This window comes from Sporobolomyces koalae (genome assembly GCF_050403365.1).
Source record: "Sporobolomyces koalae JCM15063 DNA, S_koalae_JCM15063T_v1_ctg39, whole genome shotgun sequence".
In the NCBI taxonomy this organism is placed as follows: Eukaryota; Fungi; Basidiomycota; class Microbotryomycetes; order Sporidiobolales; family Sporidiobolaceae; genus Sporobolomyces; species Sporobolomyces koalae.
In genome coordinates, this window is record NW_027481732.1 from 56,886 (window position 1) to 69,634 (window position 12,749).

A 12,749-nucleotide genomic window follows, 5' to 3' on the forward strand; every position below is an offset into this window, starting at 1 on the left:
GTATACGCCTGTCAGCATGCCTCCTCGCAAGCGATCGTCGCCTGCCTCTTCCCCACTTCCGACCTCGACCGTCTCGCCCGCCAAGAGAGCCAAAGTTGAAGAGAGCGACCTACCGGGACATGGGATCTGGAAGAGCTGGCCAGCACCGCGAGATCAGATGGAGAATGCAAAGTCGTTCATCCGCGAAGCGCAAGTCTCCTCTCGCCTGTCCCCTCTGTTGGTTAAGCTAATATAGTTCCCCACGGTAACAGTGTCGAGCAGAAACATCGCATCTTGCTTTGCCCCGACAAAGACGCAGACGGACTCTCTTCCTGTCTCGTCATATACCGCACCTTGACCCAACACCTCTCGCATCCACCGAATCGTCTCCAAGTGTATTTTCTTCCAAAAGGAGTCAACATCCACTCGGACGTTGCACAGCAAGAGATGCTCGCCGTCAAGTTTGACAACTTGGACAGTAACGGCAGTGCCGCAACCGAATACGAAGGTCCAACTCGGGCCATCATCATGGATCAAGGGTCAAGACCAGGACCGGCTCTCCTTCCGCCTGACAAATGTTCGACCCTCCTGATCGACCATCATCAATCACGAGAGTTTCCCGAATCGATCCAAGTCTTGTCAGCATGTCAATCCGAACCCGTTGCGACGACTTCGATCCTCACGTACCTGCTCTGTTGCGAACTCGTGCCCGAGTTGAAAGACGATCGAGAATGTAGCATGGGAGCTTTACTCGGGTTGTACGGGGACCTCGGAGCTTCGAAAATCAACCTCTCCGATCCGACCCTGCCGTGGCCAACTTGGCTCGCACAGTGGGAAAAGACGCTCACGAAAACAAAACTGTCGAAAGCGACCGCATTGCTCAACGCTCCAAGACGCACTCCTGAGTTCAATGCGCTCATCGCGTGGAACGCGTTGAACGCGTGTAAAGGAGATTTGAAACGAGTCATGGACGATCGTGCACTTGGGGATGCGAAAGAACGTACTTCGAGCGAAACGACCAAGTGGCAAGGAGCGGCACCCAAGTTTAGCAAAGATGGCAAAGTCGCTGTCATTCGAGTCGATTCAGGGTTTCAGAGTCAGTCAAAACGAAAATCCCTCTCTCTTGATCCCCAACGTGATCTGATCAAAACCATGATTTCGTTTCCGATTTCTTAGTTCATCCGGTGATAGCTACGAGGTGGCAAGGCACTTTGCGGAAAGCGAAAACGCTCGTAGCGATCATGGTAAACACAAGGCTTTTTCTCTCAGGCGAATCACAGCGATTCAAATTGGCTCAAACTGTTTCTTTCCTTATTTTCTAGTGCGCCAACACGGGATACACTCCAGGAAAAGTTCACTTTTCATGTCGTGCACCGAGGCGATCTCCCGATGATCCACACTACAATGGACCTCCTGATTTGATCGAGTACCTCAAGAGTTGTATCCCCTTGTGTGAGGAACTGAGTCCCGGATGGGGGGAACGAGTTGGACACGATTTCGCTAGAGGTCACAGAGAAGTGAGAGACGATTTTCTTTCTTTGATTTCTCCCACAACTTGACAGCGGCCGAGTCGATCGCTGAAATCATATCGTTCTGGTACACTCTTCGACAACAGGCTACTGGTGGTATCATTCCCGTTGTAAGTCTGTTTTGATGATTGACCCTCTCCCCAAGCGGCCAAGTTACTCACATCATTTTGCTCTTTTCGAATCGCCGCGAAATTAGGAAGAGTTTGAAGTATTGATACAAGCTCTCGAAGTTGGGGTCAAAGCCGAAAAGAAGGAAGGAACGAGTCCAACGAAAAAGAGTGGCAAAGGCGTGATCGATCCATCTCAGAAAACTACGCTCGATGGATTCTTTGGGATCAAACCCAAGAAAGAGTGAACCCTAAGAACGGCGGCGAGCATCCAAAGCCAAAGAGTTCGTTTTGGGATGTTGTTGTATCTTTTTGGTGGATTTTTCGTTGTAATGCAGAGTCGATCTATATCTACATTTTGGCAGCAGGTTCGATTGAAGACAGACCGTGTTTCCAGACGAACTCTGAAGCACGACTCATCATCTCTGGTGTGCATGCATGACCGCTATCCGGAAAGTACCGAACGCGAATCAGTTTTTTTTTCCAAACCTGCAGCAACAAATAAAAACATTCACTCACGTTTCGGGTTGTACCCAGACATCGAGTTCTTTGAGATTCCCTTCTCGTTCGAGAACCTTGATGAATTTCTCACTACCTCCTTTGACAAAGTTGACAAGCTCGTCTTCGGCTCCACTCAATACCAACAGTTTGCGACCTTTCCAAACCGAGAGCGAAACTTGATCTGGATCGGTCTTCTTGAGCAAGTCGACGAATGAAGCAGGGAAGTAGGGTGCCGAGACGGTCAGTGGACCCGAGGGAGGTGGAAGCGAGAGCGCTCGATCCGAGAGTAACGTGTAGGCTGAAGGGGATCCAATGATGGGGATTCCGAGACTAATGCGTGGCTCTAGATTTCGTCAAAGGTGTTTTGGGCACGAGTTCAGTCCTTGTAATTTCCCGAGTCGAACTTGTATGCGGAAAAAGAACCCAACGTACCCTGGGTAAGAGCGATCCAGGTCGAATGGCCGCCTAGACTGACACCAGAGCAATACCAATCAACAATCTTGCGTTCATCATGTGGGAAGACGGTGCAAGGCAAGAAATCGATCAAGAACGAAACGTCCTTGGCTGTGCCAGCTGCGGAAATATACTACCGAGTCAGTTTTGCCCGTTCGTTGAAGTATCAGTGTCTCCCCGACTCACTCTGGATCGCCACCATACTGGTTGCATGAGCCATGTTGTCAAGCTCATGGTCCTGCATGCCTAGTTCTCGACGCTCCTGCAAGCGCTTCTTGCCTCCTTCTTTCCATCCAAAATTGCCCATCTTGTTTGTCGTCCGATGTCCATGGTTCCTTTGATCGAACGTGACGACGATCAAATCCTTCTTCCTATCTCCTCGCTCGATCCCCGCAGGTGGTTCGAGGTACGTCGAGGCAAACGTCGACATGAGTTTCATGTCGGCCGATCCGAACCGACCGTGTAGGAGGAACATGACGCTGAGCGGTTTCTTTGGTTCTGGAGACAGTTGATCGAGTCCATACACCTGGATCGGGAGTCCTCCGACGTCGAACGAGGTGGGTTTGATAGCCGGAGGCGCGGACGTCGGCGTATGCGGGGAACTCATCTTGAAAGTTGCGTTGCTGGTGGACGGGCAAAGTCGAGCCTGTGCGAAACGAGTGCGAAATGAGGTGTGGGAGATTCCGGTTGGACAGGCTGGTGTACTGGTGAGGGTCAAATTGACTTGATGAGACTTGCCGCTACAACGGCTCACTGAGCGTCATGATCACGTGATCATTCACTTATATCCAGCGCTCTCTGTTTTCGCTCTTACACTCAATGAAATATACGGATTGTTCGTCACAGTGGCTGTGAGCCCATGCACTGTAGCTCGAAAAGTCGGAGAGAAGATTTCGTAGCGGTCAAAGCACAACAGATATTCCCATTCAAGTCAAAACACATACACAAGTGAGACACGAGAGACACACACACTAAGGCGATCATCTATAAGTATACGAAACTTTTTACACCCTGAGAGAAACGTCGCTGTTCGCCTTGGGTTTCTCCTTCTCGTCCTCCTCGACTCGTTCCTGGTGAATCTCGGTAATGTCGACGAGCGAGTCGGAACCTTTGTATTCGGCGCTGCCTCCAAACATGTACCAGAGGAACATCATGATCGCCGCGGCGACACCGAGCAGCGCGAAGCACGTCCAGTTGCCCATGAGGTATCGGGGCGAGTCTTTTGACGGGAACAGGAATGGAGCGACCGCGCCGGCCGAGTTCGAGATGGCGACAATTCCACCGGTAGCGATGGCAGTCGCTGTCGTTCCTTTGACCGTCGAAGCGCGATAAGCAACCCTGTTTTTTACGAGCTTTGTCAGGGTCACGTCCGTTTGTGCTCGTTGAAGAGGAGGGAGGGAAAGACACGGACATTGGAATGACGGCAGCGTTGGTACAGGCGATGAAGAACACGCCCATGTACCGCACCCCCCAATGCTTGACCACCGCAAGAATCAAGTATCCCGTCGCGACGAGAGCGCATCCGAAGAGAACGTGAAGAGGTCGCTCCTTTGTACGATCCGAGTGCCACGAGTTGCCGATGATGACGAAAAAGGCAAACATGTTTGGGAACACGGTCATGAGCTGGCCCATCGGTCCTTTGAATCCTAGCGAAGAAACGATGGTCGGCCCAAAGTCTAGATAGCCGGATCCAATTCGGTCAGAGTCGAATCTTCGGGTGCATCACGGTTTTTGACTCACAACTGAATGCGTTGAGAGAGTTGACCATGCAAAAGTAGCAGATTGCGAATGCCCAAAAGTCCCAGCTCTTGATGGCATCGAGCGCCTCTTTCTTGTCAAAGTGCTTGTCGGTTCCCTGTTGATGCGCAGATATGAGTTGAATACGTTGGAGGTATTAAATCTTTCGGTAGACACGAACCTTGGGTGCGAAAGGACCCATGCGGTGAGCCGCGAAAGCTCGTTCTTCAGGCGTGAGGAATTTGGCAGTTCTGCAGCATGAACAATGCGGTCAGGGACCATAGTCTACTTGTAGTGAGTGTCTAGTTACGTACTCGGGATAGTCGGGCAGGGCAAACCAAATCAGAATGCCGACGAGGACTGCCGGGATTCCCTCGATGATGAACTATAAGACGAAGCTTTGTCAGTATGCTACTTTCGTTTCGTGAGCCACGAGTCATCGAAACTTACGAGCCATTGCCAACCGTGAAGATTGGCCTTTCCGCTCAAGTACGAGACTCCGGTCGCGATCAAACCTCCAAAAGCACTGTCGGCAGAAAGAAAGAAAATGTCAGAATCAGTCAAACTATGCAAGACCTCAGGCAAGATGACTAACCCTGAAAGAGCCACAGAGGCCGAAAAGATGGACATCCGAAGACCTCGCTCACTCGCTTTGTACCAGAAGGTGAGATAGTAGATCATTCCGCTGTCGATACTCTTTGAACGTCAGTTGTTCGGTGCATGCAACAAAGACGCCTGCAAGGGTGTGACTCACGGAAAGAAACCAGCTTCGCAAACAGCGAGAATCAGCCTGCAAATGATGAGGCCGGTGTAGGTCGAAACGGCGGCAGTACAGATCGTCACGATGCCCCACGAGACCATGATGCGCGAGATCCAGCGACTCGGGGTGAAATACTTGAGGGCCAAGTTGGATGGGAACTCGAACAAGACATCTGGATCATGGGGAACATTGTGAAGAGTGAAGGAAGAAGCGAACGCAAGAAAAGATGGTCAGGCGAAGAATGAAGCTCAAGATCGTCAGCAATGTTCAGGCAAGACATTTGAGGTCGCTGAACTCACAAGGGATGAAGAAGATGGCGACCAGGATGTTGTATCGCAGCCCTTTGAGTGCTAGCGTCTCGACCAAACTTTCTCCCGGCTTGTCCGAGTTGAGCGTGCGCGCATTGCCCAAATTTGTTCGATCGAGCTGGTCTGTCAGGTCGGACATGATTGTGTCAGATACCATTCCCGATGTGTTTGACGAATGCTGATGGTGAAAAGGGGGACTTACTGAGGAGGTAGGCGAGGCAGATGAGGGGCATGATTCGCCAATCCTGCTTGCGCACGATCCGCTTCTCCATGTCTTTGTACTCTTGCGAGTCTGAATCAAGTTGCAGGTGCAAATCATACTCGAGTGCGGGGGTCGCCATGATTTTTTGTTCCGATGGTATAGCAACGTTGAGAAGTCGAGAGCGGAAGAAACCGGAGCGAAGGGCTTCGAGAAGGCTTCGAGAAGGCTTCGGACGAGCTAACTGAGCAAGCTGTCGAAGATGTCGCTGTGTCTGATGGTGAAGGAAAGAGAAGCAAGAGAAAAGTGCGCGAAAAGCACGAGAATAGCGACCGCGGTCGGATAGGCAGCGATAACGAAAGATTGCAGGCGGCGAAGGCGGGAACGAAAAAAAAGTTTACAGGCACGCGAATGTCGGAATTAGACCGCGATTCCATAGAGCCTAGAGGGGAGAATCTTTCTGCGCGCGCGATATGTAGACCTGCATTGCCAATACAGTACTGGAGAGTATCGAATTCGCGGAATCTTCATTTCCGGGCAAAGCGGAGTTGGCAATTTGAGGGTCTGAGCGCTTGACGGAGAAAGCGGTTCTCTTGCTCAGATTTCGACAATCGGCTGAACGACAGCTCGTCTATCTGCTCAGATGATCGTTCAAGATTATGGAGCAGATAGAGCGGGGAATAGGAAGGTATCAAAAGCGTGTACACTCCGCGTCGGTTCATGCTCATAATCGACAGACAGCTCGTGCAATACGTCGATAAGCTGTCAGGACAAGACTTCCATGGATGGGAGCTCGAGATAGCACTGACTCTGTCTCTGATCGAGTGGCAAACCTTGAGACTGGCATCTGATGTGCCGCAGCTGTCGTTCACGAGGGCAAGACGACCGAGGTGTTTCCACACGCGTTCGTGAGCTACCGGCTTGATACTCGACTTGTACCCTCTAGCTACGCGAGCGGAATCGAGCTAGAACTACGTCGAACCGAGAGTAACTGTGAAAGTCTTTTACATATACAATCGCTACAATCCCCTCTTGGCTTTGTTTCAATCGAACCTCCCTTCGAGCACGATCGGCGCGACGAGGCTCCACCCGTACAACCCGAGACAGACCCACGAACTGACGACCCTCATCCACATGGCGACGTGGGACCTTCCGATCCTGATCGGAGAGCCTTCATCACTGTCGGGGGGTAGACTCGCGTACGTCGCTCTCGAGACGACGTTCCTGTACAATGATTGCAAGACAGTCATTCGTCATGCTCGGGGAAGGGAGAGAGGGAGAGAGAATGAGAAAAGACGTACCAGTTGGTGAGCAGCATGGCTACGTACATGGTGGCGAGGACAAAGATGACATGGAACCAACTGTAGTTGTATCGCGTACCCGATTTCTCGTCATCGTTGACTGGAGACGTTCCGAGCATTTCACCATCTTGTTCGTCATCGCTGTCATCCGACTCGTCGAGTACAGAAGCGGGTAGTGAACTGTCGACCTCACGCGCGTCAGCTGGGGATTACCGTCAGAATTTCCCTGTCGCGTGCTCACCCTTCGGCAACGGCAGCTTGTAGAGCTTGATACCTCAACGTTTCCTTCCTGGCAGGTTGTTTCGTAATGTTGGCCGTAGTCGTACCCATCTCGTTCGAGAACCCTTCCTCGTCTTCCCCTGCGACCTGATTGATCGAAGAGTATCCCAAGTCTTCCGCCTCGGACCGATGTTTCATGCCTTTGGGAGCAAACGCTTTCGATTGAGTTGCAGCTCTCGACGTCGAGTACGCGATCGCGAGGAACGTGAACACGGCTCCCAACACGACCATGCCCGTTCTCGCTCCTGCCGCTCGTTTCGTCAACGGGTTGCACGTGCCTGAACTCGAATCGTCGTCGTGGTTCGCGATCGCTGAAGTGATGAGGTACGCCGTGTACGCGACGACCATCCCGGATTGGGCGAGTCCTGATCGAGGGTTCGATTCTTGAATCCTCGGTGCGACCGACAGGACCGATACGATGACGCTCAAGATCCAGTTGATCGTGATCAACGTCGTGTTGAGTCCACAGCCTTTTCCGGCAAAGAAGATGTACTGGACGATCGTGAGTGAGATCGTGAGGACGTACAACCCAAGGGTCGAAGAGATGAGAGTCCATTTCCACAAGGGGGAATCGGTTTTCTCCCACTTGTCGAGACACGTTTCGGACCACGAATGGGCAAAGTCGATCAGGAGGACGAGCCCGATCAGGATAAAGATGGTCGATCCGAGTAGTGAGACGTAGTTTCCATAGAAGAGGTAGAACCCGTTGGGGATCAAGAACGAGATATAGACCAACACGAGCCACGACAAGACCTTTGGGCCCCACCATCTGCAGAAAAGAGAATGAGGGACATGTGAGCAAGCCTCTTTTTATCTGAGGTATTGGAAGGTTATGCGAGCGTACCCGTTCTGTAGTGCTGCCCGCTTGGTCCTGGTGTCCTTGACTCCAATCAGGAACACGCTCAAGATCATGTGAAAGAGTGCGAGCGCGAAGCAAATGCGATGCACCTTGCGACGAGGGGAAACGTCAGTCTCGCGGCGAGAGATTATGAGGGGGGAGCGAAGAAGCACATACTGCGAGGACTCCGTAACATTTGCCTTCTTGACAACTCATCTTGATCCAGTCGTAGCTCCATCTCTCGATGCGTTTGATGGCCCAGTCACTGAGCATGATCCACGCGAGGAGCGAGTTGAGGAGGAAGATGAGCGAGAAGCCGACTCGAGTCGCGACCGAAGAGTTGCAGTTGCATGATTTGGTCAAGGCGGAAGCCTGTAACACGTCAGGGAGAAATCCGATCAGCAGGGGGATTTCTCTTTCGGTGGCGAGAATGACGAGGAAGAGGGGCGACTTGCAGCCTGACCGGTGCAGAAGAAGGCGAGACCTGACACGGCGGCCGAGAGGGCCGAACCTCCGAGCCCGACTACTGAGCCGAGAAGAGGGATCGAGAATAGAGCACCCATGACAGATCAGACGGGCGAATGTAGCCTCGCGAGCAAGGAGAGGGAAAGAGAGGCGAGTGCGAGGTGGGGCGCGGCGGCACCGGGAACGATAGAGCGTCCGCTTGCGTAGTTGTCGGCGACTCGGTATGAGTGTGAACTACAAGTAAGGGCAGTCGAGGGTTTGGCCCGAGTGCGATGTCACGAGAGAGTGAGCGAAGCGAGTGCTGCACGCAGCAACCCTTCGCTCTCGTCGCTCTCGCCTTGTACCTTCGAGACTCGACTCGCTTCCTTGTCAGACCCAAGCAGGTGTATACGAGACACTGTCATTGCACGCCCGTCCTCCTCAGTCGCGACTCGGCCTCGATCCATCCCCCCACAACCCACTCGTCTCTCGCTCTCGCAACCATGCTCTCGCTCGAACCTGCGAACCGCTACCTCGCAGACACACTCACTGAGAAATATGTCAAGTCAGTCTTGTCGCATTTGATCGCTCTCCCGCGCAGCGAGTCGGCATGCTGATCTCGATCCCTCGTCATCGTTTCCCACATCGCATCTCACCTCACGTCTGTCGCATCCGCATTCATGCAGCCCAACCTCGCTCGATCAGTCTTTTGTCGATTTCGACTCGGTGCGCTACCACCTGTGGACCCCAAACACCAAAGTCAAGACCCAGCTCCTCCTCTCGATGGACGTGCCCTGCTGGTCCGAACTCGAGTCGTTTGGAGCTCGTGACGTCCTCGAGCGCGAGTACAAGTCCCTGCTCCTGCCTGCGGCCGAAACCGAACACGGCTACTCGGTCAGCTTCATGATTGACCTCGAACAAGCTCCTCAGCAGCAAGGTCCGTCTCCCCTTTCTCCATTCCTCAAAGGCGCTAGCTCTGACACTCGATGACAACACTACAGAAGAGCGACAGGCTTTGATTACGTCCATCTCGCTCCTCAAGCGCAACGCCCTTGCTGCACCGTTCGAACGCGCGTTTGCAATCCACAAGGACCTCGAAGCCCAGCCGGTTCGGGAAGGCGAAGAGGACCCGAAACAGGACGTCATGGCAATCCACTACCGGTAAAAGAAATCTCTCTTGTGCAAAGTTGCGCATGCCATTTGCTTACTCGGGAAAAACCCTTGTTCCGTTTGATGCAGTCCGGAGGAAGCGATCTATCTCATCCCTTCTCGAGATCGAGTCACGTGCATCTTCTCGACCATCTTCAAGGAAGAGACCGATCGTATCCTCGGTCGAGTGTTCCTGCAAGAGTTTGTCGACGCACGTCGACGACCTTCGTGTCAAACCGCACCTCAAGTCTTGTACTCGAACCGAGAACCTCCGCTCGAGATCCGACACTTGTCGGGACTTGACCGGACTGAGAAGGCTGGTTATGTCACTTTCGGTACGTTGTCCTTTCCTTCTATTCATTTTCCCTTTCTTTTCTCTCGCTTCCCTCATCTCATTCTACGCGCTGACAAATTCTTTCCGACTTACCTCGTGGGGATAAAACAGTCTTGTTCCCGCGTCACATGACGGCTCAAACTTCCGATTCGACCATCACTCAAATCCAACTCTTCCGAGACTACCTGCACTACCACATCAAGTGTTCGAAAGCGTACCTGCACTCGAGGTTGCGAGTTCGAACGAACGAGTTTCTCAAAGTCCTCAACCGGGCGAAACCTGATCAAAGTTTGATCGAGGACGGCAAAGCCAAAGACAGGAAAACTGCCAGGTTCGTTTTCTCTCTCACTTCCCTCTCTGTTGTAAATTTGCCGGAGACTGATGTCTGATTCTGTGGAACATTGTTTTTAGTGGAAGGTCGTTCATTCGGTCTTGAACGAGCTTTTTTCCAAATATACACACACTCTCTTTTCCGTGCTTTTGTAAAAAGGTTGAAACACAGAACAATACCCAGTCAACCTCGAGAGCGTTTCGTAACCTTGACTTTGCTGGAGCGAGCACGAGGTTAGTCTCGCTTGATAGCTTCGTGAACCGATACTCTTGCTACTAGGTCAGGTTGTGGATTCAGAATCGACTCTCATCAAGTACTCTTTACTGTTCCGAGAATCCCTCTTGAAAATTTGTCGTCGAAGCAAGCTCGATCCAGATTCCAACGCTCGGTACAAAGTGTCTTTCGAAGCCCTCGATTTGTAGCAGAACACTCGTCGTTTCGTTCCGTCCTGATGATCCTCAGAACGTTGCACATTTGCGCCTTGAACAGTGTAGCTGAAAAAGGGTGGGAGGGTAAAACTGAAAAAACTCGTTGCGGATGGCGAGCAAGCGATGTGACGAGTAAATGAGTAGAAGAACTCGCTCGCTCGCCAGTAGAGTCTGTTACGGCGTTCTGACATGACCTCCCTATTCCAAAATCTTGGGAATCTTGCGGAATTTGGGACCTGGGTCAAGGGGAAAGAAAGAGACGGAACAATCGTCTCAATTCTTTCCTCTTCTGTGTCCCAGAGGACCGATATCCATGGCTCTGAGTTTTTTGAGAATTTTGGATAGCAGCTGAAGGGAGGTTCCTGACGTTCTCCGCGGAAAGAAAGCCCATCAAGGGGAACGAGCCAAGTTCCGTCTCTTTGTCTTCTTGCTCGTTTTCCAGACACCTCTTTATCGCTTTGCGTCAAGTACCGAGACGGACCATACCATGAGTGACTGTCACGAGACAATTTACACACAAGCGCGGGGGAGTACTCGCCTTGTGCTCGCAGAAGGTCCAACGTTGAATTTGGCAGCAACAGAGTGGGTTTTGAACTGGACTCCCGAGAAAGTTGAGGTATGAATTCGACGCTCCAAGTATTCCTCGTGCTCGGAACACTAACTGGGGTTGGTCATCGCTGCGGCGTACAGAGTGCACCCAAGAAAGCTTATTTGGCCTGGGCGACGACTTACCCTCATTGGCTTGATCACGAATTCTTCCGTATCGATATGAACTTTGCTCCTGCGGATTCTCCTCAAGTTTTCAAACGCGCCGTATACTGGTTTCCTCAACCCTTCTCAATAATCGGCTCGAAAGGAAAGATTCCCTTTTACAATGCTGTCTCTCAGCACTGCAAGGAAGGCTTGCCCTCTCGCGAGCTTGTCAGTCGCACGCTATACATACGTCCACGTTGTCGCAAAGGCGAGGAATCAAGTGGATATTCGATTGGTGAGTCTGACATACAAGCGAATTTCATTAAAGCGCGGGAGTCAAGATTCTGACCCAGGGCCTTCTGGTGTAGCAAACATCCAGCAGCACGCCCAGAACGACGTTGTCTTCGTCTTTCCGCGTTCTGTCGGCTCTTCGATCATGCCGCGTTGTCTGTGGGCCAATACGTCCAAGCTCAGGAAAGCTTGCCCTTACTGTGACATGTTCTTCGGTGCCGAGGGATTTCTCGAGACGTAGTTCAGAATCAGTGCGCCTGCAGTGTCAATTGCTGCAGGCGCTATTGCCGTAGGACACTCGGCGGAGGTGGTCGAAGGGGAGAAACACATCTCGGCAGGTGCAAACGCCAACAAGACTGCCGATGCGACACCGAATGGACCAGAAGCCGCCGACGAGCTTCCTGCTGTACCTCGAAACCGGGACCATTCGCTTTGCTCCAATCAAGTCTCTCCAACTCGAATCTGAACCCTCGACCTCTACGCAGACAGGGACCGAAGTGACCTGCTCACCCAAATCGATGTATCACCTCGCCAGTTTCTACGAGCACTCTGCCTTACGTAACGTCAACTCGCCTTCCAAGCAATTTCGTCTCAACTGGGAGCAACGAACGCCATGACGGAACTGTGCTCGGATCTCGCGGCAACGTATCCGGAGATCAAGGCGCTTGCGCTTCAAGCCGTTTTGGACAATTGGGAGATGGTTCGGGACTCGGACGAGATGAAGACTTTGCAGGCAGAAGTTAAGGAGGGTGTGCTCGAGAAGCGCAAAGTCACCTTGTTGTTTGAACTCTTCTCGAAGCTAAAGCCGGCCGGAGCGGCTTAGATGCGTCTCTTGATGCTGACTGCTCTCGTTCAAGCGCGATGGCAAAAAGGGGACAAGGCTTCAATTCAGTGGGAAATGCTTTCAAGTACTGAGACAAATGTGGAATCTTTTTTCGCCGCAACTTTTTCCTGTCCGATATTTGCTTCAACTATGACGGTCGGGAAGGAACGACATGCAGACGTGAGCTTGCGCCGTTCAAATTTGCGCGCGTCCGAGATTTCGTCATGTACACGTGACCACATGCTGCCTGTTTTGCGGTGCAAGC

At 52.1% G+C, this 12,749-nt stretch overlaps 6 protein-coding genes across 6 annotated transcripts; 3 read left to right on the forward strand and 3 right to left on the reverse strand.

Annotated features, from left to right (window-relative positions):
• Window positions 1–16: 16 nt before the first annotated feature.
• JCM15063_006407 (uncharacterized protein) lies at window positions 17–1,863 on the forward strand (the record flags this gene model as incomplete). The annotated part of the gene is made up of 6 exons (XM_076680504.1): window positions 17–189; window positions 252–1,075; window positions 1,156–1,223; window positions 1,302–1,485; window positions 1,542–1,618; window positions 1,705–1,863. 6 exons carry the CDS (start codon window positions 17–19, stop codon window positions 1,861–1,863), a joined length of 1,485 nt encoding a protein of 494 aa, XP_076532353.1.
• Window positions 1,864–1,966: 103 nt separating this feature from the next.
• Window positions 1,967–3,176, reverse strand: JCM15063_006408 (alpha/beta hydrolase family protein; the record flags this gene model as incomplete). The annotated part of the gene is made up of 4 exons (XM_076680505.1): window positions 1,967–2,060; window positions 2,135–2,459; window positions 2,549–2,689; window positions 2,756–3,176. The coding sequence occupies 4 exons, from the start codon at window positions 3,174–3,176 to the stop codon at window positions 1,967–1,969; spliced, it is 981 nt and encodes a 326-aa protein (XP_076532354.1).
• A 397-nt stretch (window positions 3,177–3,573) lies between these two features.
• Window positions 3,574–5,646, reverse strand: JCM15063_006409 (uncharacterized protein; the record flags this gene model as incomplete). Its single annotated transcript, XM_076680506.1, has 10 exons — window positions 3,574–3,907; window positions 3,981–4,245; window positions 4,310–4,424; window positions 4,488–4,557; window positions 4,621–4,691; window positions 4,757–4,832; window positions 4,902–4,991; window positions 5,061–5,238; window positions 5,366–5,497; window positions 5,577–5,646. 10 exons carry the CDS (start codon window positions 5,644–5,646, stop codon window positions 3,574–3,576), a joined length of 1,401 nt encoding a protein of 466 aa, XP_076532355.1.
• Window positions 5,647–6,616: 970 nt separating this feature from the next.
• On the reverse strand, window positions 6,617–8,554 carry TMS1 (Tms1p; the record flags this gene model as incomplete). The annotated part of the gene is made up of 6 exons (XM_076680507.1): window positions 6,617–6,797; window positions 6,875–7,054; window positions 7,116–7,922; window positions 7,998–8,101; window positions 8,169–8,363; window positions 8,447–8,554. 6 exons carry the CDS (start codon window positions 8,552–8,554, stop codon window positions 6,617–6,619), a joined length of 1,575 nt encoding a protein of 524 aa, XP_076532356.1.
• Window positions 8,555–8,938: 384 nt separating this feature from the next.
• ARC35 (Arc35p) lies at window positions 8,939–10,354 on the forward strand (the record flags this gene model as incomplete). The annotated part of the gene is made up of 6 exons (XM_076680508.1): window positions 8,939–9,000; window positions 9,122–9,372; window positions 9,437–9,596; window positions 9,675–9,919; window positions 10,030–10,249; window positions 10,330–10,354. 6 exons carry the CDS (start codon window positions 8,939–8,941, stop codon window positions 10,352–10,354), a joined length of 963 nt encoding a protein of 320 aa, XP_076532357.1.
• Window positions 10,355–12,274: 1,920 nt separating this feature from the next.
• Window positions 12,275–12,484, forward strand: JCM15063_006412 (uncharacterized protein; the record flags this gene model as incomplete). Its single annotated transcript, XM_076680509.1, has 1 exon — window positions 12,275–12,484. One exon carries the CDS (start codon window positions 12,275–12,277, stop codon window positions 12,482–12,484), a length of 210 nt encoding a protein of 69 aa, XP_076532358.1.
• Window positions 12,485–12,749: the final 265 nt, after the last annotated feature.